The 25,733-nt window shown below is 39.8% G+C and overlaps 2 protein-coding genes across 2 annotated transcripts in view; one reads left to right on the top strand and one right to left on the bottom strand.

Moving 5' to 3' along the window:
* Window positions 1-270: 270 nt before the first annotated feature.
* On the bottom strand, window positions 271-9,680 carry LOC128049505 (ATP-dependent RNA helicase DHX29-like). Its single transcript, XM_052641756.1, is given in 5 exon segments — window positions 271-360; window positions 362-1,647; window positions 8,494-8,869; window positions 8,913-9,521; window positions 9,648-9,680. Coding segments are annotated over 5 exon segments (2,394 nt in total).
* A 284-nt stretch (window positions 9,681-9,964) lies between these two features.
* Window positions 9,965-25,733, top strand: part of PDS5A (PDS5 cohesin associated factor A) — a 115,846-nt gene continuing 100,077 nt past the window's right edge. The window contains exon 1 of the mRNA XM_052641859.1: window positions 9,965-10,138. Within this exon, the coding sequence (XP_052497819.1) occupies window positions 10,001-10,138 (138 nt within the window). The 5' untranslated portion in view covers window positions 9,965-10,000. The remainder of the gene's footprint in view (window positions 10,139-25,733) is intronic.

Below are 25,733 nucleotides of genomic sequence, written 5' to 3'. Positions count from 1 at the left end.
CCTTTGTATGAATCACAACAAACTGGAAAATTCTTTTTTTTTTTGGATGATAAGAAAGAATTTATTGTAAATGTAGTGGCAAATACACTGAGAATAGCTATCATTAAAAAGAAATTAGAAAATTACACATGTTTAAAGTATGTGCTTTTTTCCACCACCTTTACATTATAACTAGTACCAACATTTTAAGTACTAAAATACTTAACAGGATGGTCCATTTTCACATAATTTCATGACTCTCTTCAAAGCAGTTGATCATGAATTGCAGTTTCAATAATTATTCTCTGTTTTTACCAATTCAGTAATGATCTGGAGAATCTTGTCATTTTCAAGAAACATCTTAGGGTTTTCAAGTTTTTTTTCTTAAAACAGAATCAATGAGAACTCGTAGCTGCTTGAAAATGACAGCTATCTTAACAGGTGCCTGAAAATAGATCCAGCCATCAACAGAGATAAGGCGTTCCCAGTGCTGAACTTCTATATCACCTCCAAAAGGTAAAACTGGAAAAGGGGTTATTAGGGTAGTTTCCCTCAAATACACTCGGGCATATCGTATCTTCTCCTGGTATAAAAGCCATCCATAAATCTGCAAATCTCGATTTACTGAGGATGGATGTATTTGTGTTTTCCCTTGGGCTGTCTCCACAATGCAAGCCAATTTTTCTGTAATATCAACTGATTTTGTATAGATTGTCTTCCCTACGTTGTCATACAGTCCAGCAGTAAGTGCAGCTTTAAGAAGGGCAATTTCTTGGAAGGAAAATTTCTGTGTGGCTCTGTTTCCTTCAAAGCTATTAGCAGTTGTAGATGATAAAAATCCTGCTGCTTTAACCAACTTGATTAACTCCTGCTTTACATCCTCTAGGGTTAACAGTGATGTTCTATTTAAAAAGTTCTTCTGGCAATATGCTATTTCAGAACGATAGCCTCCTTCCTGCCGTGCTTTTATCCATCCCAAGTATGCATTGTAGATCGTCAAATGATCTGAATCTGCCATGGCCAAGGCTGATTTTGCAAGATCTGCTTCATCTTTTCGACCAATTGGTGTGGTAAAAGGAGACTTCTCTGACATAACTGCAGCTAATGTTGCCACTGGATCCTAGCAGCCAAAAATGGCGCCAAAAATAAACATCTTGCCAATCTTAACATTCACAGGCAGAGCTGCAAAGTGGTGGCCCAGTGGAGTCAGTTTAGGCTCATTTAGTTCACAAGCTCCAATTTTTCGGAGTAAATTCATTGCATTGCTGATTACTTGAAGTTGAGGAGGATCTAAAGCTTTGGAGAGGAAATCTTCAGGAGAACCAAGATTGTATTTCATAATATGAAGACATAATTCCTCCAAAGGCACGCACAAGATTTCAGGGACAGAATAGTCCATAAAGCCTTCAAATCTTTCTCTTGTGTATATGCAGGAACAGAAGCCATCTCTGACCTGCCCAGCTCTCCCCTGGCACTGCAGAGCACTGGCTTTGCTGACAAATGTCTCAACCAAAGAACTCATCTGACTGCTCTCATGATACTTATTTTCTTTCGTTCTTCCAGTATCAATTACAAATACAACATCTAGAATAGTGATACCTGTCTCTGCAATATTTGTTGCCAAAATAATCTCCCTGACTCCTTGAGGAGGAAGTGTGAATGCTGCAGCTTGATAAGAGATGGAAATACCAAACCACCTCACCTGCCTCCTGAGAAACCTGTATGCAGGTCAAGAAGCAACAGTTAGAACTGGACATGGAACAACGGACTGGTTCCAAATTGGGAAAGGAGTGCCTCAAGGCTGCATATTGTCACTCTGCTTATTTAACTTATATGCAGAGTACATCATGTGAAATGCAGGGCTGGATAAAGCACAAGCTGGAATCAAGATTGCCAGGAGAAATATCAATAACCTCAGATATGAGGATGACACCACTCTTATGGCAGAAAGCAAAAAAGAACTAAAGAGCCTCTTGATGAAGGTGAAAGAGGAGAGTAAAAAAAGCTGGCTTAAAACTCAGCATTGAAACAACGAAGATCATGGCATCTGGTCCCATCACCTCATGGCAAATAGATGGGGAAACAATGGAAACGGTGAGAGACTTTATTTTCTTGGGCTCTAAAATCACTGCAGATGGTGACTGTAGCCACAAAATTAAAAGATGCTTGCTCCTTGGAAGAAAAGTTATGACCAACCTAGATAGCACATTGAAAAGCAGAGACATTACTCTGCCTACAAAGGTCAGTTTAGTCAAAGCTTTGGTTTTTCCAGTAGTCATATATGGATGTGAGAGTTGAATCATAAAGAAAGGTGAGCACCAACGAACTGATGCTTTTGAACTGTTGTGTTGGAGAAGACTCTTGAGCGTCCCTTGGACAGTAAGATCAAAGCAGTCAATCCTAAAGGAAATTAGTCCTGAATATTCATTGAAAGGAGTGATGCTGAAACTGAAGTTCCAATACTTTGGCCAGCTGATTCGAAGAACCAACTCTCTAGAAAAGACCCTAATGCTGTGAAAGATTGAAGGCAGGAGGAGAAGCAGATGATAGAGGGCGAGATGTTTGGATGGCATCACCAACTTGATGGACATGAGTTTGAGTAAGCTCCAGGAGTTGGTAAAGGACAGGGAAGCCTGGTGTGCTGCAGTCTACGGGGTCGCAAAGAGTCAGACACGACCTAGTGACTGAATATTACTTGGGTTATAAACACATACCTTATTGGCCCATGGATTGCCCTCATTGATTCATCCATCCATTCACCTATCACATAATGAACATATATGAAGCCACCACTACACCCAAGAAGAAAGCTTTAACAAGATCATATATATCTATATATTCATTTTCCCATGTGGTCTTCCTGTGTTCCCTGCTTTCCCTTGTACTCTAGGGGTAACCAACATCTTGAGCCTTGCTTTTGAACTTTTTAAACAGGTTATCATATTACATCACTAAGATTTACCCAAGTTGTTTATATCTGTAGTTTCTTTTGTATTTGAAAACATTTAGTCTTAGTTTGCTAAATAATACTTAATTTTGATAAAAACAATTTTAAGAAAGCTAATGTAATTAATGATGCAGGTCGGCTTTCACACCTTAAATTGAAAAGAGAGCGCATCAAGCCAAAGATATCAGACAGGATTCAAATAAAGTCCTTAAATTACCATGACAAACAAGTTAATCATTAACACCTTGATCATGCTAAGGCAAAATGATTCAGACTTTATATTTTTAGTCATCAGTGAAACATGTAAAATTCATTTCATTCACCACAGATAGATACGGTATTATCCTGTGCCTATATGTATTTGTTCTAGCCAGGCTGTCAGTGATATCTGGAAAGACTCTAAAATAAAATACCATTTTTTTAGTTTCACACTAATTATGACATGTCATTAAAATTTCTCTGGGACCAGAGGTACATGGAAGTTTCAAATTTGTAATCTGTGTAACCTACTAGGCTTCTCCGTCCATGGGATTCTCCAGGCAAGAATACTAGAGTGGATTGCCATTTCCTTCTCCAGGGGATCTTCCCGACCCAGGGATCGAACCCGGGTCTCCCGCATTGGAGGCAGACGCTTTAACCTCTGAGCCACCAGGAATGCCCTTAGGATAAACTTAGCTAGTTACATTTTAAATTGAAAAACAAATAAAGAATTTCAGATAAATAGAAAACACATGTTTATAAAATCTGCTTTATGTCAGATATTTTTCCATTTTTTCTGTTGATATTTTTACCTTCATTCAGTTTAACTATAAATGGCTTTAGTCTCCTATTACCCCAGTTCATCCTTTGAAACTGCCACTCTGTTCAACCTCTGCAGTATTTAGTGTGAACACAGTTTAACCTCTACCCTCACCTTCTGTCAAGCACTCCTACAAACTCTGTTCTCTAGAACTGCACTGTCCAATATAGCAACCACTAGCCACATATTACTGTTTAAGTGAAAGTGAAGTCGCTCAGTCATGTGCAACTCTTTGTGACCCCATGGACACCAGGCTCCTCCGTCCATGGGATTTTCTAGGCAAAAGTACTGGAGTGGGTTGCCATTTCCTTCTCCAGGAAACTTCCTGACCCAGGGATCGAATGCAGGTCTCCCACATTGTAGACAGACGCATTACTGTCTGATCCACAGGGAAGTCTTAGATTTTTTAAATTAAATTAAAAATTTAGTTCCTCCATTTCATCAACCACTTTTCAGGTGTTTTGTAGTTGCATGTGGTTAGGACCTACTGGACAAAGCAAGTGAGGAACATGTCCATTGTTGTGGTGCCCCAGAGTTTGCATCTAGAATTTCTATGTAGGAAGAATTTATGGTTGGTAAGAGATACCCCTCATCCAACGTAAGGAGCAGCAGCTATGCTTTGCTGGAGCAGCCGTGAAGAGATACCCCGCTCCCAAGGTAAGAGAAAACCAAGTAAGATGGTAGGTGTTGCAAGAGGGCATCAGAGGGCAGACACACTGAAACCATACTCACAGAAAACTAGTCAATCTAATCACACTAGGACCACAGCCTTGTCTAACTCAATGGAACTAAGCCATGCCCGCGGGGCAACCCAAGATGGATGGGTCGTGGTGGAGAGGTCTGACAGAATGTGGTCCACTGGACAAGGGAATGGCAAACAACTTCAGTATTCTTGCCTTGAGAACCCCATGAACACTATGAAAAGGCAAAATGATAGGATACCGAAAGAGGAACTCCCCAGGTCATTAGGTGCCCAATATGCTACTGGAGATCAGTGGAGAAATAACTCTAGAAAGAATGAAGGGATGGAGCCAAAGCAAAAACAATCCCCAGCTGTGGATGTGACTGGTGATAGAAGCAAGGTCTGATGCTGTAAAGAGCAATATTGCATAGGAACCTGTAATGTCAGGTCCATGAATCAAGGCAGATTGGAAGTGGTCAAATAGGAGATGGCAAGAGTGAACGTCGACATTCTAGGAATCAGTGAACTAAAATGGACTGGAATGGGTGAATTTAATTCAGATGACCATTATATCTACTACTGTGGGCAGGAATCCCTCAGAAGAAATGGAGTAGCCATCATGGTCAACAAAAGAGTCCGAAATGCAGTACTTGGATGCAATCTCAAAAACGACAGAATGATCTCTGTTTGTCTCCAAGGCAAACCATTCAATATCACAGTTATCCAAGTCTATGCCCCAGCCAGTAACGCTGAAGAAGCTGAAGTTGAACGGTTCTATGAAGACCTACAAGACCTTTTAGAACTAACACCCAAAAAAGATGTCCTTTTCATTATAGGGGACTGGAATGCAAAAGTAGGAAGTCAAGAAACACCTGGAGTAACAGGCAAGTTTGGCCTTGGAATGCAGAATGAAGCAGGGCAAAGACTAATAGAGTTTTGCCAAGAGAACGCACTGGTCATAGCAAATACCCTCTTCCAACAGCACAAGAGAAGACTCTACACATGGACATCACCAGATGGTCAACACCGAAATCAGATTGATTATATTCTTTGCAGCCAAAGATGGAGAAGCTCTATACAGCCAACAAAAACAAGACCAGGAGCTGACTGTGGCTCAGACCATGAACTCCTTATTGCCAAATTCAGACTTAAATTGAAGGAAGTAGGGAAAACCACTAGACCATTCAGGTATGACCTAAATCAAATCCCTTATGATTATACAGTGGAAGTGAGAAATAGATTTCAGGGCCTAGATCTGATAGATAGAGTGCCTGATGAACTATGGAACGAGGTTCGTGACATTGTACAGGAGACAGGGATCAAGACCATCCCCATGGAAAAGAAATGCAAAAAAGCAAAATGGCTGTCTGGGGAGGCCTTACAAATAGCTGTGAAAAGAAGAGAGGTGAAAAGCAATGGAGAAAAGGAAAGATATAAGCATCTGAATGCAGAGTTCCAAAGAATAGCAAGAAGAGATGAGAAAGCCTTCTTCAGGGATCAATGCCAAGAAATAGAGGAAAACAACAGAATGGGAAAGACTAGAGATCTCTTCAAGAAAATTGGAGATACCAAGGAAACATTTCATGCAAAGATGGGCTCGATAAAGGACAGAAATGGTATGGACCTAACAGAAGCAGAAGATATTAAGAAGAGGTGGCAAGAATACACGGAAGAGCTGTACAAAAAAGATCTTCACGACCAGGATAATCACAATGGTGTGATCACTCATCTAGAGCCAGACATCCTGGAATATGAAGTCAAGTGGGCCTTAGAAAGCATCACTACAAACAAAGCTAGTGGAGGTGATGGAATTCCAGTTGAGCTATTTCAAATCCTGAAAGATGACGCTGTGAAAGTGCTGCACTCAATATGCCAGCAAATTTGGAAAACTCAGCAGTGGCCACAGGACTGGAAAAGGTCAGTTTTCATTCCAATCCCAAAGAAAGGCAATGCCAAAGAATGCTCAAACTACCACAAAATTGCACTCATCTCACATGCTAGTAAAGTAATGCTCAAAATTCTCCAAGCCAGACTTCAGCAATACGTGAACTGTGAACTTCCAGATGTTCAAGCTGGTTTTAGAAAAGGCAGAGGAACCAGAGATCAAATTGCCAACATCCACTGGATCATGGAAAAAGCAAGAGAGTTCCAGAAAAACATCTATTTCTGCTTTATTGACTATGCCAAAGCCTTTGACTGTGTGGAACACAATAAACTGTGGAAAATTCTGAAAGAGATGGGAATACCAGACCACCTGACCTGCCTCTTGAGAAACATGTATGCAGGTCAGGAAGCAACAGTTAGAACTGGACATGGAACAACAGACTGGTTCCAAATAGGAAAAGAAGTACGTCAAGGCTGTATATTGTCACCCTGCTTATTTAACTTCTATGCAGGGTACATCATGAGAAACGCTGGACTGGAAGAAACATAAGCTGGAATCAAGATTGCCGGGAGAAATATCAATAACCTCAGATATGCAGATGACACCACCCTTATGGCAGAAAGTGAAGAGAAGCTAAAAAGCCTCTTGATGAAAGTGAAAGAGGAGAGTGAAAAAGTTGGCTTAAAGCTCAACATTCAGAAAACTAAGATCATGGCGTCCGGTCCCATCACTTCATGGGAAATAGATAGGGAAACAGTGGAAACAGTGTCAGACTTTATTTTCTTGGGCTCCAAAATCACTGCAGATGGTGATTGCAGCCATGAAATTAAAAGACACTTACTCCTTGGAAAGACAGTTATGACCAACCTAGATAGCATATTTAAAAGCAGAGACATTACTTTGCCAACAAAGGTCCATCTAGTCAAGGCTATGGTTTTTCCTGTGACCATGTATGGATGTGAGAGTTGGACTGTGAAGAAAGCTGAATACCAAAGAATTGATGCTTTTGAACTGTGGTGTTGGAGAAGACTCTTGAAAGTCGCTTGGACTGCAAGGAAATTCAACTAGTCCATCCTAAAGGAGATCAGTCCTGGGTGTTCATTGGAAGGACTAATGCTGAAACTGAAACTCCAATACTTTGGCCACCTCATGCAAAGAGTTGACTCATTGGGAAAGACCCTGATGCTGGGAGGGATTGGGGGCAGGAGGAGGGGAGACGACAGAGGATGAGATGGCTGCATGGCATCTCTGACTCGATGGACATGAGTTTGGGCTGGCTTGCTGCGATTCATGGGGTCGCAGAGTCAGACAGGACTGAGCGACTGAACAGAACTGAACTGAACTAGCAAATCAGCAACTGCGGTGTATTAGATTCTGAGATAATTGCTTCCTTGTATATTACTTGAAAAACAATTCAGTGAGGGCAGCACCTATAATATTTTTAAGATCAAATAAAGGATGTGGAAAAGACCAATTAACATCCATCAAGAATAATTTAAATAGTCAGATATCATTTTAAACTACAGTAGCGATCAGTTTCAAGAACTGAAGACTATTTCAAATTATTTTCTCTTTCTAACTTCATCTTTGGAAAATTATATATGTGCTCCCGAGGTTCATTTGCTTCAGTTTTTTATTTTAAACTGCTCAAACACCACTACATTGAGTTTTCCTTTGGCTGAAAGAAAAAGCTATCCTTTGGTATATTAAAAAAATTTTTTAATGAGTTACTCCATATTCATAAGACTTAGCTTTCCAATTTGTAAACATGCTTATTTCTGAATTCCAGTCTCAGAAATCCTGATTGGGAGTGCAGTCCAGGAAATTTCGTCTATTCTTTGAGAACTACTCGACTCAGTGCAATTTACATATTTTGCAGTTTTCAAAATTAATTTTAGACATCTAAAGAGGAGAGGGCAAACTCTGGTGGCTGTCAAAAGAAACAAGAATGAGAAGCACACGTTGTGCCATGTTGCAAAACTTTTCCTCAGGTTGCAGATCTTCTGTCCCTAGGGAGATTCATTATCACCGAGTAATTAACCATTTTTCAACCATTTCCATCCACGTCGTTTAGGGTGAATCCCAAAAGTCAAGAACTCAACTCCGCCGCAAACGGTAATAAACTCCGTTCATCCAACTTGGCCCCAAAAGGCCGTGGGCGCCGGGTCGCTTCCCGCCAGCCAGGCTCCTCCTCTGCTCGCCTTTTGGGTCCGGTCCTCTCGAAGGCGCTCGGTGCGGCAGGTGTTGGCGCCAACCGGGTGGCGGCGCTGTTTGCCCCGCGCGCCGCCGCTTGAGGCCCGAGGGAGGCGGAGGCAAGGCCGGCGGAGGAAGGGGCGGGAGCGAGGCGCGCTCCCTGCTCTCGCGTGCTCTCGCACCGCTCGCGTGACCCGGCGGTGTGTGCGAGAGGCGCCGGCTGCCGGGAGTACGGACGGCCGCGCGCGCGCCGCTGCTAGGGGCGTCCGGGTCCGGGTCGGCGGACCCGGCCGGCGCGAGGTGCTGGCGGGCGGGCAGCCGGGGTCCGGGGCGGACACACGCGCACACGCTCCCGGAGGAGCCTTCTCCGAGGCTGCTCTTCCTCTGCCAGACGGAGAGCGGCAGTGTCTCCCCGCCCAGCTCTCACTCGCCCCGCGTCTCCCCCCGCGGCGACTGCTCCTCCTCGGCACCGCCAGCCCCAGCGCCGCTCCGGGGCGGGCGGCGGCGGCGGCGGGACCCGCGGAGCCGCTTTGTGTGCAGCCCGGAGAGGGGCGGCGGCGCCGCAACCACCTGACAGAGGCCCGGGCGCTCGATGCACCTTCCGCCCGCATGAGGAGGAGGTAAAGGCGGCGGCGGCTCGGCTCCCGCCCTCGGCTGGGGAGGGAGGGGACGGAAGGGGAGACCGGAGAGGGGGGGCGCAGGACTGAGGCCCGGCGGGGCTGCCTGGAGGTGCCGATAAGGCCTCGGCGGCACCGGACTGCGCCGAGTGGCCGGGGGCGAGAGAAGCCTTCGGGGTTCCTGAGCCGAAGTTGAAGGAACAAAATGTGAAGTGCGGAGCCGCGTCAGCCGCTTCCTGGCTTGGGGTTCGGGGTGGAGGGCAGCTTGTTTTCCCCTCCCGCGGGGTGAGGGACCGGGACACGGGAGGGGCGGGAGCGTGGCGGGGCCACCTGGGGTCCCGAAGCTTTGCCCGGCAAGGGCGTAGGTTCCCAGGAGCCGCCGCTGCGTGTAGGTCCCGTTGGGTCCCTAGTTTTGCGGCCTAAGCCGAGCCCTATAGGCCTCGCGTCTCCTTTCCCGGAGGGGACCGGCCGGGTGGGGATTCGAGGCTTCTCTCTGACCGAACCGGGGCCTTAGGGGGCTCGCTGGGCTCTCAAAGCCTCCAAACTTCGGACCTCGGTGCTTGGGGGTGGGATTTCATTGTGAAAGGAGGAATGGGAAACTCCTGGCTCTGCTCGGCGCTTCCCGCGGCCGCCGGTGCCGGGGAGCCCCGAGGGCCCGAGGTTGGCGGGGCCCGCGTGGGTGGGGGCGGCGAGGCGGCCACCAGGATCCAAGCCCCGGGAACGGGTGGGTAGGGGGGCCGCCGCCGAGCCCCGGGCCTCCCTGGAGAAAGGACCCTTTGCAGATTAGGATTTTTGAAATGAAAAAAGAGGTTACAAAGTCGCCCCTTTCCCGCTGAACTTTTGTTTTCTGACCGATAGAGGCCGGTAGAGGACTGTGAAAGAAAAGTTGTCCCCCAGGATGGACTTCACCGCGCAGCCCAAGCCTGCCACTGCCCTCTGTGGCGTCGTGAGTGCCGACGGGAAGATCGCTTACCCTCCGGGGGTAAAGGAGATCACCGACAAGATCACCACGGACGAAATGATCAAACGACTGAAGGTAAGTTTCTCTGGACAGAATGTTCACACTTCAGACGTTTGTGGTAGGAGGTGCTCTCTCCTGTGGTATTACTGCTCTGCTAGGCCTGGCCTTAAGTTTCACCTACTAGGTGTTTGTTTGTTTGTTAAAGATATTTTACGTCTTTTCTTTTACCCCTTCTGAAAGGTATTGTTCTGTCTTGGCTGTATCTTTGACTAGTAATCTCTGTTAAGAACATAATCATTATGGGAAATTAAAAGGGTATCTATGTGATATTTTTTAATTTTACTGTTTTTTTCCTAAGTATAAAAATTTGAATATTTTTTAAGGTTTTTTTGTCTAGAGATATTTTTGAGAATACTATTCAAAGTAGCTTGCAGCTTTAAAGGTAGGCAATAATTTGCCTAGGAAGGTTTTCATCAGCTTCTAGGAGACTGATTTAAGTGCAAAATGCATTTTAAAAATTATCACAATTTTCTAATATCCAAAAACTTAAATATGTAAGTAGTATGATTAAACTTTAACAGAAAGTACTGACTTTTCAAAAAGGCTTGAAGTAGAGTGATGGCTTATGTCCACATGTTCAAAGGGGTTTTAAGGGACAGTAATTATGGCTTATTTTGTAAGGCGTCAGCTTATTTTTAAACATGGTGGTCCTAGTGTGAAGGTTGTAAGTTTCAGCCTTTAGGTAAGTTAATTTTTTGTTTTCTGTTACATGGTTATAGATTGTGGCCACAGCCTTACAAAGTAAGTGTTCCTCTTATTAAAGGATCAGCTTGATGCAGTAGTTCTCAACCACAGCCTCTTTGACCCCTAAGGAACATTCGGCAGTGCTGAAGACATTTTTTCTTTTTTGGTCACCATTGGGGGCTGGATTGGAATAGGGGAAGACTGGAGACAGGGAGTCCAGCTAGGAGACTGTTAAACTGTAGTCTAGGTCAAAGATGTTGAAATCATGAAGTGGGGCTATGATAGTGGGAATAGAGAGATAGGGAACAATCCAAGAGCAATCCAAGAACAATCCAAGACATTTCAGAGTTCTACTGATGAATTGGAGTGTGCGGAAGGTGAGGAAAGCAACAGTATTGACACCTTGCCAGTCTTCCCCTTGGGCAACTTGTTGAAATGTATTTTAGAAAATAATCTTTCACCTTTGCTGTTAGAACTTAGTATAGTGCCTGGTAAATGTTTACAGTGTTGTGAGTGATTAATATTTGAAAGTGTTCCTGTAGTTTGTTTTAAAAAATCTAGTTGGATCCTACAATTTGCTGCCCGTTTGGAAGGAATAGGACACAATACCTTACATCAAAATAAATCTTGGTACTAAAGATTGTATATGAAGTGGGGCTGCTTAATTGATGCTTCTTAAGGTTGTACTATTATTGTTTTAAATTTTTGAGATGCTAAAAAATATGAATTATGAAATATAAATTAAGTATTAATTGTAGATCTTTCTATTTTCATATTAAGAATATGGAAACCTTGAATTCTGGTGATGGATCATCTGGTTTTTAAAAAGTTATGATTGTATATACATCTTCTGTTTGAAAGGAGATTAAATATCAGAAGTATTTTTTGACTAAATTGACAGTCTAGAATGAGCATATGGTTAGAATATTCATTTGTTATCAGATCTTTTGGAAGTTAAATTTGATATACATATTAATCAATTTGAATGTCCTATTGTGAAAATGTTGCTTTTTCAAGAATTCTTGTGATTTGTCTTCCTCTTGCCTTTGTAAGGCGATTTTGACTTTGTACTTTTTAGGAAGGAGCTATGCTCACCACTGTACCACCAATGCACACTGTACTTTTTAGGGATCCATGTTTAGTTAAAGTATTACTGTCTTACTAGTATAGATTTTAAATAATATATAATTATATTTTTGATAATTTTTGTGGTGTTTGTGGGTAACTTGTATAAATTCAGTAGTTTATTATTATTATAGCAACAGTGTTCAAATATTGTGAGGAAGAGGGCTTAAAGTCTAGTAAAACCCTGGTCAGTAGAATTCAGAGGTGTTTGGTCCCTTTTCTTCATTTTTCAAGAATGGAACAAGCATTTTCCATTTAGAAGGATCCTAAAAGAAATTCCAGAACTCCTTTTATTTTACAGATAATAAAAGTTAGACCCAAAGTGGCCAAATAACATTTACCAAAATCAGTCATGGGAATGATTAGTGGCAGAGCCAGGGCAATAGCATCATGCATCTTTTTATTCTTATGGCTGCTTCCTTCTAAGGAATCTAAAGGAAGTTGATCAAGGAAGCTGTGATTTTTATCATGCAGTGGAAAACGGTAAAGTGAAAAGGGGAAGGGAATCAATGAGAGTTAACTTGGTCTTTTGCAGGGAAATATGGGATAGCATTTTGTGTTCTTAACATTAGAGAGAAACTATTGTGATGCTTTCAAGATTTCTTTAAAGTAATTCTTAGAGTATGTCTTTGAAAAAGCTAAGACATACTTTTCTATTTTAGAAGTTTTCATTTCTATTTACAAGGAACTACTCTGTTTTTACATCTAGTTACACTACCATTCTGTCAGTTCCTTAAACATGCCATGTTCATTTCTGCCTAGACAGATTTTAAATTATGTAACCCATATACGTACTCTTCCTCCCATTTCATTAAGGGAAGTCTCTTAGATTTCCTGTTATATACTCTTTTAATTCCTTCATGTCACTTGTTACAGATGTGATGTTACATTTATGCTTGTGTTTATTTGGTTTGTGTCCTCAGCTTCTCTGTAAGCTTCATGAATACCACATCTGTTTACTTGTGTATCCTCCCAGTGCTTAGTTTGTAGGTGTGTGAGCTCAGTCATGTCCAACTCTTTGCAATGCCATGAACTATAGCCCACCAGGCTCCTCTGTCCATGGAATTTCCCAGGCAGAAATACTGGAATGAGTTGCCATTTCCTACTCCAGGGTATCTTCCTGACACAGGGATTGAACATGCGTCCCCTGTGTGTCCTCTATGGCAGGTGGATTTTTTTTTACCACTGTGCCACCTGGGAAGCCCCGCAGTTAGGTGCTCAACATATATTTGTTGAATGAATGAATAAATAATATATATTAATATTGGTTTAGAGAAGTATTCTTATTTTTGAAAAGGAAGGATGACTTGAAAATATACTGAATTGCAACTAAGTACTTTATCTGAGATTGCATACTAGAGATGATAAAGTAGATATTTATAATTTTAGAACTAGAAGGTAGCTTATAAGTTATTTGATTTTGTTCAAATTTTCCAGATAAAGAAACTGGTTCTGAGAGGTTGTGACCAACCCTAGTCACATAAAGCTGAAAACTATCATTAACGATTTTGTTATTTAGATCAGTTATAGAAATATTAAAAGCCATGTAAAAGTTAGCTGTTTGGAAGAATAGCAGACATATTTTAATACCAGTGTTACATTAAGCATCAAGATATGTAGTTCACAAATATCCTTCGTCCTGTTTAATTAAGGATTCTGAAACAAATGCAGGAGTCATGTCTGATAAGTTTTGTAATACATTCAAGATAAACCTATAAGCAGTATTGTACAAATTCCTTTAAGTGCTTTTGCCCATGGGCTGTTATACAGTCTATCTCAGGTCATGTATTACAAAGCTATATGCCACATATTATTTTTTCTTCTCTTCCTGCTATTTTCTAAGTGGGAGGCCTTAGATCAGCCTTGGTTTTTAAAGGAAGGTAGGTATTAGGATGAAGTTTGTTACTTACATCCATTTCTATTACCTGCTTTCAGAGTTCAGTGCCCCAGACAGGTCTCTAGCTACTACTCCATACCCCAACCACTTACTACCTTGATGCTAAGAGTTAGGAAAGATAGAGTTTTATTATTATGAAAATGTCCCCCATTTTTCTCCCACTAGGTGTTACTTCTGTGTTTTCTTTGTATTTTTCTATAATCTTTCTCTTTGTGTCTGTCATTCTCCTTCTTCCCCATGCTCTCACTTCTGCTTTCTGTAGTCTGGCCTGTGGGATACTTTAATATGAGTTAGGATATGGTGGGCTTGATTTAGGTAGAAAACTCCCTTTTCTCATAAGAACCTAGGTTGGAAGAGTGGAAGAATAGATTGCAGGAAGACCATGAATTCTTTCCTTTTCCTTCCCCTCAGGTGGACCTCAGAAATACTTGATTGGGTTATAATCATTTTCACTTGCATAAATGATTTTTTATTTATTCCTAGTTACCACATGGTATGCTAATTTTATAGGTAGTGTATAATTTCAAGTCTGGATTTCGTCTATATATTTTAATAAATGTATTGCAGAAGATTGTGCTAAGAAAATAAGAAATTAAATGGAGAGGCAAGATTTCTTAAAATGAAGTCCTAAAATATGGCCAGTATACATTTGTGGAGTAATGGCTTCATGCAGTACAGCTTTTATAGTAAATTTCCATTTGCATAGATGAATTGTTCTAGTTATCAGCTGGTGTGTAATAAGCTACCCCTAAACCTAATGATTTAAAACAGCAACTTTTAAAAACCTTATTGTGGTAAATAAAATATATATCAAATTTGCTATTTTAATCATTTTTAAGTGTGTAGTTCAGTGTCATAGTTCCAAAGTGCAGTGCAGAGTTCCAAAAAATAGCGAAGAGATATGAGAAAGCCTTCCTCTGTGATCAATACAAAGAAGTAGAGGAAAACAATAGAATGGAAAAGACTAGAGATCTCTTCAAGAAAATTAGAGACACCAAGGGAACATTTCATGCAGAGATGGGCACAATAAAGGACAAAAATGTTATGGACCTAATAGAAGCAGAAGATGTTAAGAAGAGGTGGCAGGAATACACAGAAGAACTATACAAAAAAGATCTTCATGTCCCAGATAATGACAGTGGAGTGCTAAGTCAAAGTGGGCCTTAGGAAGCATCACTATGAACAAAGCTAGTGGAGGTGATGGATTTCAGTTGAGCTATTTCAAATCCTGAAAGATGATGCTGTGAAAGTGCTGCACTCAATATGCCAACAAATTTGGAAAACTCAGCAGTGACCATAGGACTGGAAAAGGCCAGTTTTCATTTCAGTCCCAAAGAAAGGCAATGCCGAAGAATGTTCAAACTGCCGCACAATTACACTCATCTCATGGTAGCAAAGTAATGCTCAGAATTCTCCAAGCCAGGCTTCAGTAGTACATGAACCATTAACTTCCAGATATTCAAGCTGGATTTAGAAAAGGGTGAGGAAGCAGAGATCAAATTGCCAACATCTGTTGGCTCATCAAAAAAGAAAGAGAGTTCCAGAAAAACATCTGCTTTATTGACTACACCAAGCCTTTGAATGTGTGGATCATAACAAAATGTAGAAAATTCTTCAAGAGATAGGAATACCAGACCACCTCACCTGCCTCCTGAGAAAACTGTATGCAGATCAAGAAGCAACAGTTAGAACCAGACATGGAACAACAGACTGGTTCCAAATCATGAAAGGAGTACATCAAGGCTGTATATTGTCACCCTGCTTATTTAACTTATATGCAGAGCACAACATGTGAAATGCTGGGCTGGATGAAGCACAAGCTAGAATCAAGATTGCTGGGAGAAATATCAGTAACCTCAGATATGCATATGACACCACCCTTATGGCAAAAAGCAAAGAGGAACTAAAGAGCCTCTTGATGAAAGTGAAAGAGGAGAGTGAAAAAGTTGGCTTAAAACTCAACATTCAGAAAACTAAGATCATGGCATCCAGTCCCATCACTTCATGGCAAATAGATGGGGAAACAGTGGAAACAGTGAGAAACTTTATTTTCTTGGGCTCCAAAATCACTGCAGATGGTGACTGCAGCCATGAAATTAGAAGACACTTGTTCCTTGGAAGAAAAGCTGTGACCAACCTAGATAGTATATTCAAAAGCAGAGACATTACTTTGATGACTAAGGTCCATCTAGTCAAAGCTATGGTTTTTCCAGTGGTCGTGTATGGAAGTGAGAGTTGGATAATAAAGAAAGCTGAGCGCTAAAGAATTGATGCTTTTGAACTATGGTGTTGGGGAAGACTCTTGAGAGTCCCTTAGACTGCAAGGAGATCCAACCAGTCTATCCTAAAGGAAATCAGTCCTGAATATTCATTGGAAGGACTGAAGCTGAAGCTCCAGTACTTTGGCCACCTGATGCGTAGAACTGACTCATTGGAAAAGATTCTGATGCTGGGAAGGATTGAAGGCAAAAAGAGAAGGGCATTGCAGAGAATGAGATGGTTGGATGGCATCACTGACTCAATGGCATGAGTTTGAGCAAGTTCCGGGAGTTGGTAAAGGACAGGGAAGCCTTGCATGCTGCAGTCCATGGGACTACAAAGAGTCGGATTCAACTGAGTGACTGAACTGAGCTCAGTGCCATAAGTACAATCACATTGTTGTGCAACCTCATCACCATCCATTCAGAACTTTTCATCATCCTCACCTGAACTCTGAACCCATTAAACTAGAACTCTATTCCCCACTCCTCCAGTGCAGGTGACCACTTTCTACTTCCTGTCTTTATGAATTTGACTATTCTAGGAGCCTTGTATCAGTTCAGTTCACTTGCTCAGTTGTGTCCAACTCTTTGTGACCCCATGGACTGCAGCATGCCAGGCCTCTCTGTCCATCACCAACTCCCGGAGTTTACTCAAACTCACGTCCATTGAGTTGGTGATGCCATCCAACTATCTCATCCTCTGTCGTATAAATGAGATCATAACATATTGCTGCTTTTGTGACTGGCTTATTCACTTGGCATAATGTCTTCAGGGTTTATCTGTTCTTGCAGTATGTGTCAGAATTCACATATATAACATCTTTTGTTTATCCTTCATTTGATGGACACTTGGGTGGCTTCCACCTTTTACCTACAGTCAGCAACTTTTCTTCCTATCTCACAGTTTTGTGGATCAGAAATTTGGGCTGGACTTGGCTTTCTGCTCCACATTACGTACTAGGTCCCCTCAGTGGTATTCAGCTGGTGATTAAATTGGTCTAATGTGTACGCACTGGCTTCTCTCAAACACTTGGTGCCTTGGTAGGAACAGTTGAAAGGCTGGAGTCAACTGGGCCCTGCTTCCTGTGTATTATGTAGTGTTAAGGCTTCTCCACATGGTCTCTCCAGCAGGATGGTTGAGCTCAGTTTCCCAGGACACTCCAGAGGAATTTCTCAGTACTTTTAAAAGACTTTATTCAGAATTGGCCTTGACATTTCTACCTTACTCTGCTGTTTAATGTATTCATAGCCGAGCTCGCATTCAAGGGGAGAAAATTGACCCAACTTCTCAATGGAAGAAGTAGAAAAGAATTTGTAGCTGTCTTTAATCTACCGTAGGAGCTCTCACGACAAATCAAAGGATACTACACTTTGTAGTTATATTCATACTTTTAAAAAACATTTAATCTCAAAAAACAACAGTATATACTTTGAGCGAATTTGCTGGATCTGTAAAATGTATTTTACTAAATTACCATAACAAGTTACTGTAAGAAAAAAGTTGTAGGAATTTTTTATATGCTAGTTTGGGAAAAATTATGGAGGCGGCTCATGACTTGATCCTAGAACTTGTTTCTTATATTACTTGAATTCTTGCTAGAAAGTACTACTGGTCAATCATGATGATCCCCCCTTCTCTCTCTCTCTCTTTTTTTTAAAAAAAATCTCCATTTTAATATCTTCTTTGAGACATTTTATCCCTCTAAAAATTTTGGGAAAATTGCACCTTCAACACTCATATCCCTTCACTTAGATTCACTAGTTGTTAACATTTTGTCACTTTTGCTTTCATGCACACACACATAAACACACTTGGAGGGAGACAGATGTAACACACTATTTTGTTGGAAAGTTACTTGCATACATCATGAGATTCCACCTCTGAATGCTTCAGCAGTCTTAGTCTAAAGACATTCTCTTACTTTATAACAGTGATCATTATCATACTCTAGGAATTTAACATCAAGATAATGATACTGTCCATAATAAAATTCTCTCAATTGCCCTAAAACTTACTTTTTCAGAATTGAATTTTTCATATCTTTTTTCTTTGTTGTTAATGTCTAATGGTTTATGATGTCTATATTCCTTGTGAAATTGTACCTTTTATTACTAAAAATATTCATCTTTGTTTCATTTAAAATAAATTTTTTTAAAAGGAAAAAAAATTGAATTTTTCTTCCTCTGTCCAATTTCCAGTATAGGATCCCATGCATTTATCATGTCTCTTTTGTCTCCTTTAATCTAGAAAGTCATCTCATTTTTGGGGGGAGTGGTGTTCATGACATTTTTTTGAAGCATTTGTCCTACAGGAGTTACTAATCTGTTTTGTCTCATTTCCTTATGCTTAGATTCAAGTTGAACCTTTTTTGCAAGTGTACTATACAAACAGTGGTATATAGTTACCTTTGCATCATATCAGGAGGCATGTAATGCTAAATTTTGTTGTATTGACTATGCTAAGTTTGATCACTTGGGTACAGTTGGCCAACTCTGCATTGTAAAGGTACGTCTCCCACTTGCAGTTAATAAGTAATTTTTAAACTAATAAATAGTTTGTGAGAATAATTTGTTTTCAACCATTCTTAACTTTTTTAAAAAATAGTGAACTTTATTTTATTTTTGGCTGCACTGGGTCTTCACTGCTGCATGCGGGCTTTCTCTAGTTGTCATAAGTGGGAGCTACTCTCTAGTTACAGTGTGCAGGCTAGGGCACTTGGACTTCAGTAGTTCTGGTCAGTGGGCTTAGTTGCCCAGAAGCATATGGAATCTTCCCTGACCAGGGATCAAACCTGTGTCTCCTGCATTGGATGGCAGATTCTTAACTACTGGACCGCCAGGGAAGTCCTTACTCAACTGTTTTAGCACCCACTTTGATGGTTATAAAATATTGCCCTTTTTGATTCTATCATTTCTTCCACGTGTATTAGCTGGCATTCTTCTGTAGAGAAGACCCTGTCCCCATTTAAAAACCAAAATCACGCATAGATTCTTTATTCAGTACCTTATAATCCATTTTATTCCTTTTGAGAGTCACATTGTCCCAGATGAGCATCCTTGCTTTCCTGTCTTTTCAAACATCTAGTGTCTTTTTGACATGTCTTTCTATGAGTCTTGGAGCAGTTCTTTGTTTTCTGGTACAAGATGTTCACCTTGTGCTTCCCTGCCCCAGATGTGGGTAGATCTTTTTCCGAAGAACCTTATTTCCATTTTAGTGGAGAGAGGTGTTTGTAAACCAAGGCCTTGATATGGCCATTGTGTTCACATTATTGTTAGATATGTAATTTCTTCAGGTCTTTCAGTGTGTACAGCTAGGACATATATATACTTTAAATCATGAGTTCATCGGCCACTTTCAGTTGAAATCGAGTATCAGAACTTTTTCTAAACTTCCTCCATTCTATATTTGTATCAGCCTTCTGTTACAGTATAAATCCTAATTTCTCTTAACTCTGGTAAATTTATTTATACTGCTCTACTATAAGGTGCTACTATAAACACAAAAAATTCAGAACTACTATTTTAGTAACCCTTGCAAGGTTTCTTTGGCATTCTTTCTGTCAAATTAAGAATGCATAGAGAACCATGCTCATTAGTTATTTGAATTGGAATTTTTTTGTCTGAATCATTGTTAATCAGTTTTCTATACAGTTGGTTTTCTGTTTGTATTCAATTATATGTGCATACACATTTGTTGACTCTTCATTTCTGCTGATGAGTATAATCCTTGCTTGATTCTTTTTACTGGTAACAAAATTTACCATCTTAACCACTTTTAAGTGTTCACAGTACAGTAGTGTCAACTGTACACACATTGTCAATACAATAGATCTCTAGAACATTTTCATCATGTAAAACTGAAACTATACCTGCAGAACAACTCCCCTTTCTTCTATGATCTCTTTAGCCCATAGTAGCTGCTATTCTATTTTTGGTTTCTAAGAGTTTGACTACTTTAGATACCTCACATATAAGTGTGGAATCATATTCTATTTGTCTTTTTGTGACTGGCTTATTTCACTTAGTATAAAGTCCTCAAGGTTTATCCATGTTGTAGCATATGACAGCATTTCCTTCTTTTTTAAGGCTAGTATTCCATTGTGTATATCTACCACATTTCTTTATCCATTAATGGAAATTTAGAAAGATCCACCTTTCAGCTATCGTGAGCAGTGCTGCAGTTAACATGGATGTGCATGTATCTCTTTTGAGATCCTGTTTTCAGTTCTTTTATATATATATATATTGCTGGGAATGCAGGATCATATGGTAATTTTATCTAAACATTTTTGGGGAACTCCCCTCCATATTGTTTTCGATAGTGGCTGCTTCATTTTACATTTCACCTAGTAGTACACCAGAATTCCAGTTTTTCCACATCAGTGCTTATCTTTTGTGTCTTTGATAGTGGCCATCCTAACAGATATGAGATAATGTCTTACTGTGGTTTTGATTTGTATTTCCCCAGCGACTGGTGATGTTGAACATTTTTTCATGCTTATTGGCTGTTTGTGTATCTTTTTTAGAAAAATATCCATTCAAGTCCTGTATGTATGTATGTATGTATGTATGTATGTATGTATGTATGTATTAGTTGCTGAGTTGTGTCCAACTCTTTGCAGTCCCATGGACTGCAGCCTGTCAGGCTCCCCTGTCCATGGAATTCTCCAGGTGAGAATACTGGAGTGGGTTGCCATTCCCTTCTCCAGTTAAGTTCTTTCCCCATTTTTTTTTCTTTATCCATTTTTTAATCAGGTTATTTGTTTTATTGTTCAGTTGTAGGAGTGTCTCTATTCAGTTTTAGAAATTACATTGTTCATTCTTTTTTTTTTTAAATTTTTTACTTGGTTCAAGAGTCAGAACTATTGAAAAACTTCTACTTCTCAGAAGTCTTCCAACCTTATTCCTTCCACTGCATTTCCACACACCTCCCCTCTGCAGATAATCATTTCCATTAGTTTCTGGTTGATCCTTTCTTTCTGTGTTACCTCTTTTCTTGTCAAAAGATAGACTACCATATATACTCAATTGTACTTTGTTTTTTTCACCCAATATATCTTAGCAATGACATCACACCTGGAAATCTTTTATTCATTTTCATGATGCTATAGTATTCTATGTGTGTAGAGGTACCCTAGTTTTATTTAACTAATCTCTCTGTGTTGATTTTAGATTGTTTGTAATATTTTCCTATTAAAAGTAATGCTAAAACGAATAACCTTGGTACACATTGTTTTGTACTTGTGCAAGTGTATCTTCAGGGTAAATGCCTAGGAATGGGACTATTGGGCCAAAGGGTACCTGTATGAGTGATTTTGTTACAGGTAGTTAAATTCCCCTTCATACTGGTTGTACCATTTTGTTCTTTTACCAGCAAGTATGAGTGCCCAAGCTCTGAGTAATGTATTGTCAAGTGATGCCTACTTTTAAATTAGCAAATTAACACGTTGCCCAAAAAAGCCATTTTATTGCCTCCTGGCAACAAAACAAATTCTTTTTAAGAATGATGAAGTATAAGTGCTACATTGAGGTTCAAAGGGATAAGAACCCTATTTAGATTTCCTTAAAAACTCAAAAGGAATTGCATAGCTTTTTAAAAAGTTTATTTAAAGAAATGAAGTTAGAGATGGAGAAAAAATTTTAGTAACAGAGATGATGTTGAAATCAACAAACCTCACTTATATCTTCATTCAAGACTTTGAACTAAATAGACATTAAGGTGAAAGCCTATTAAAAATCATATATGAAATAAATGACATTGATATGTAGAATGCCAGGGCCATAATTTATTTTCCCAATATCAGATATCCGTAGATGTCCAAGGGGAAAACTGATTTGTGCTCACAGTAGGAAACTAGGCTTAAAGCATTAAAATGAATTTTATTCTTGTTAGTTTCTATTTTCAGAGTTAATTATTTAAATACTACTTTGGCTGAGGTTGTTGGCATATGGAAGTATGTCCAGTTGAATTCCATGGTCAGAAAGATAAGTAGAGTTTATACATGATATAAAAGCCTAAGAAGTTTTTATTTGCTCGAAGACAGCAAATCAAGAAGTTTCTAGATAATGATTGAAATAGAAAGCTAAACACAAACATAAGGAAAAAGTTTACTAAATTTCTTTCCATTGCTATTGGCATTTGGTCTTTTACATTCAGTACAGATCTTCCCGACTGGTACACTTCTTCTATACAGTTACAGACATGCCTAAATACAGGGTCCTCAGCCTTTGGAGATTACAAATATTAGATCTTTTTTTTGAGTATTTTGTGATATTTTAAAAGTTGGAAGCTACCATCTTATGTGTGTGTGTATTGTTTTTCATGTTATAAAATTATTTTTAAGATCAAACACTTAAAACTTCCTACCATAATTAGGGCACTGTGATTAGTAGTGATAAACATCATGAGTCCATTAGTCCCAAAACTAGACTTATACTAGGAATAACACTGAAATAGATTTCCATTTATATGAAGGATATTTGAGCTTATCCTAAAACTTAACCATAAGTTAAATGCTGGTTATGTGTTAGGATGGATTCTGTTTCTTTGGATAAAAAGATACTCAGAATTTTAGGGGTCATGAAAAGTTTCATGGAAAAGTTGACAGTGGGACTGGGATTTGAAGGCTTAGACTTTGGTCAGCAAACAGGTGGTGAAACAGTTCAAAGAAATGAATAGTAGGGACAGAGACTGAGAGGCAAGCTTGGTGTGTTTGAAGAAAATGAGAATAGTTTTGATAGAGCTAAAGCATCCAAAAGAGAGTAGTAGTTAGGAGGAAAAACAAGTGGAAGATACTGATGAAATTTGTAAAATCCTTAAATGCCAAAGAGAGGAATTTGATTTAAAAAAGAAAGATAGAGCTGAAGAGTGATGTGTCTACATTGTGATTTTGCATGATTAGCAAAGGTAAGGGCCAAAGAGTTTTTTAAGAACATGAATGCCACCCTTTCTTTGAGGCCAGTTTGTGGAGTTTTTTTATCCTCATGTCCAGACCAGATAGTATCTTTGGTTGAGCAGTGTTGTTGTCCAGTTGCTCAGTCATGCCCAACTCTTTGCAACCTCGTGGACTGCAGCATGCCAGACTTCCCTGTCCTTCACCATCTCCCAGAGCTTGCTCAAACTCAGGTGCATTGAGTCAGTGATGCCATCCAACCATCTCATCATCTGTCATCCCCTTCTCCTCCTGCCTTTACGTCTTTCCCACCATCACGGTCTTTTCTAATGAGTGGGTTCCTTCACATCAAGTGGCAAAGTATTGGAGCTTCAGTACTTCCAATGAATGTTCAGGATTGATTTCCTTTAGGATTGACTGGTTTGATCTTGCAGTTGAACAGTAATCATTTCTAACTGATACTGTCTGAATAAATCTGTTGGTTGCTGACAGTTAGTAGAGTGGCTAGTAGAATTTTATATGCTGCTGCTGCTAAGTCGCTTTAGTTGAGTCTGACTCTGTGCGACCCCACCAACGGCAGCCCACCAGGCTCCCCTGTCCCTGGGATTCTCCAGGCAAGAACACTGGAGTGGGTTGCCATTTCCTTCTCAAGTGCATGAAAGTGAAAAGTGAAAGTGAAGTCACTCAGTTGTGTCCAACTCTTAGCGATTCCATGGACTGCAGCCCACCAGGCTTCTCCGTCCATGGGATTTTCCAGGCAAGAGTACTGGAGTGAGGTGCCATTGCCTTCTCCAGAATTTTATATGCTAGATTATTATAATATGAATTAGATTTTTATCACATATATTTAGTGCATGTTTTTCCAAAATTCCCTAGAATTCTTGTGGTAGGAATTCAAGTAAACATCAGTAGTAATTTGATGCCAAATTGTTCTAATATGTGAAAATTAAGTTCGGTGGGCATGTTTAATTTTCTGTAATTGCAGATGTTTGTTGAATTGAAGAGACTTCATGTAGCATTGTAAAATTAGTAGAGCCACCACATCTGCAGTTATTTCCTCCATTGAAGTCTTGAACCATTCAAGGTTATCAGTGAGGGTTTGGATTCAACTTTTCCCAAAGTCCTGTTAATGTTTATATTTTGACCTCTTCCCATAAATCACCAGTGTTCTTAAAAGCATGCAAGATGATTAATCCTTTCCAGAAGGTTTTCAGTCTGCTTTGCCCAGATCCATCAGAGAAATCACTGTCTGTAACCTACAAAATGTTAATGTTAAGCTTTAAATAACAAACCTTAAAAGTCAGAATTACTCTTTGATTCATAGTCTGCAGAATGGATGTTAGCAGGCCTAAAAACAAACAGCTGAGAAAAGAAGCTAAAGGCAAAGGAGAAAAGGAAAGATACACCCATTTGAATGCAGAGTTCCAAAGAATAGCAAGGAGAGATAAGAGTTGGAAGTATTTATAAATGTTACTAATGATAGTTTTACTTTTTCTAAAACAGGAGGCTCAGTAAACATTGACTCAGTGATCAGTGCAAAGAAATAGAGGAAAACAATAGAATGGGAAAAACTAGAGATCTCTTCAAGAAAATTAGAGATACCAAGGGAACATTTCATGCAAAGATGGGCTCAATAAAGGACAGAAATGGTGTGGACCTAACAGAAGCAGGCACCTGACCTGCCTCTTGAGAAATCTGTATGCAGGTCAGGAAGCAACAGTTAGACCTGGACATGGAACAACAGACTGGTTCCAAGTAGGAAAAGGAGTAAGTCAAGGCTGTATATTGTCACCCTGCCTGTTTAACTTATATGCCCTTGTATCACTCCTATAGAGGTATCCACACCTTTAATTTTTTAAACCTAGATTACTTTTTCATTAGTTAGTACCTTTTCATGACTAAGTAGTAGTCCGATGTATGAATATAACAATTTGTTTTTTTTGTTGTTTTTGTTTGTTTGACTGTGCTGGCAGCATGAAGGATTTTAGTTCCTAGAATAGGGATCAAACCCATGGTCCCCTGCAACAGAAGTGTGGAAACTTAACAATTGGACTGCCAGGGAAATCCCTACACCAGTTTATTTTATACCATTCTCATATTGATGGAAAGAAACTTGTTTAAATTTTAGGCTATTTGAATAAAAGTACTATAAACATTACTATATGTCTTCTCTTGTACATATCTTAGTTTATGTTGGGTAAATACCTAGGAGTACAGTCATTGGGTCATAAGGTGAAAGTGTTAGTTGCTCAGTCATATCCGACTCTTTGTGGTCCCGTGGACTATATCCTGCCAGCCTCTTCTGTCCGTGAAATTCTCCAGGCAAGAATACTGGGGGTTTTCCAACCCAGGAATCAAACCTGGGTCTTTTGTATTCCAGGCAGTCTTTACCATCTGAGCCACTAAAGACCCAGGGGTCATAAAGGAGATTATTTTTAATTTACTTAGCAGCTACTAGTCTTTTCCCCAAAATGGTTGTTCTGTTTTATAATTCCACTGACAGTGTATGGTAATATTTTATTTTCAAAGAATTTCTCCATACTTTCCACATTGCCTAATTTATCCATATAAAGTTGATGTTTATAATATTTATTAACCATTTAATATATGTCAGATGTATAGCTATATTCCCTGTTGCATTTCTCATATTGATTCTCTTTTTTTAAATTTAATTGTCTAAGAAAGGATTTTTCATATCTGTTAACTCTTTTCAAAATCTCAGTTTTGGCTCTGCTAATTTTTGTGTTACT

The sequence above is a fragment of the Budorcas taxicolor genome, chromosome 6 (assembly GCF_023091745.1).
Source record: "Budorcas taxicolor isolate Tak-1 chromosome 6, Takin1.1, whole genome shotgun sequence".
Lineage (NCBI taxonomy): Eukaryota > Metazoa > Chordata > Mammalia > Artiodactyla > Bovidae > Budorcas > Budorcas taxicolor.
The sequence above is the reverse complement of the archived record's forward strand: the minus strand, read 5'-3'. Positions and strand labels throughout refer to the sequence as shown.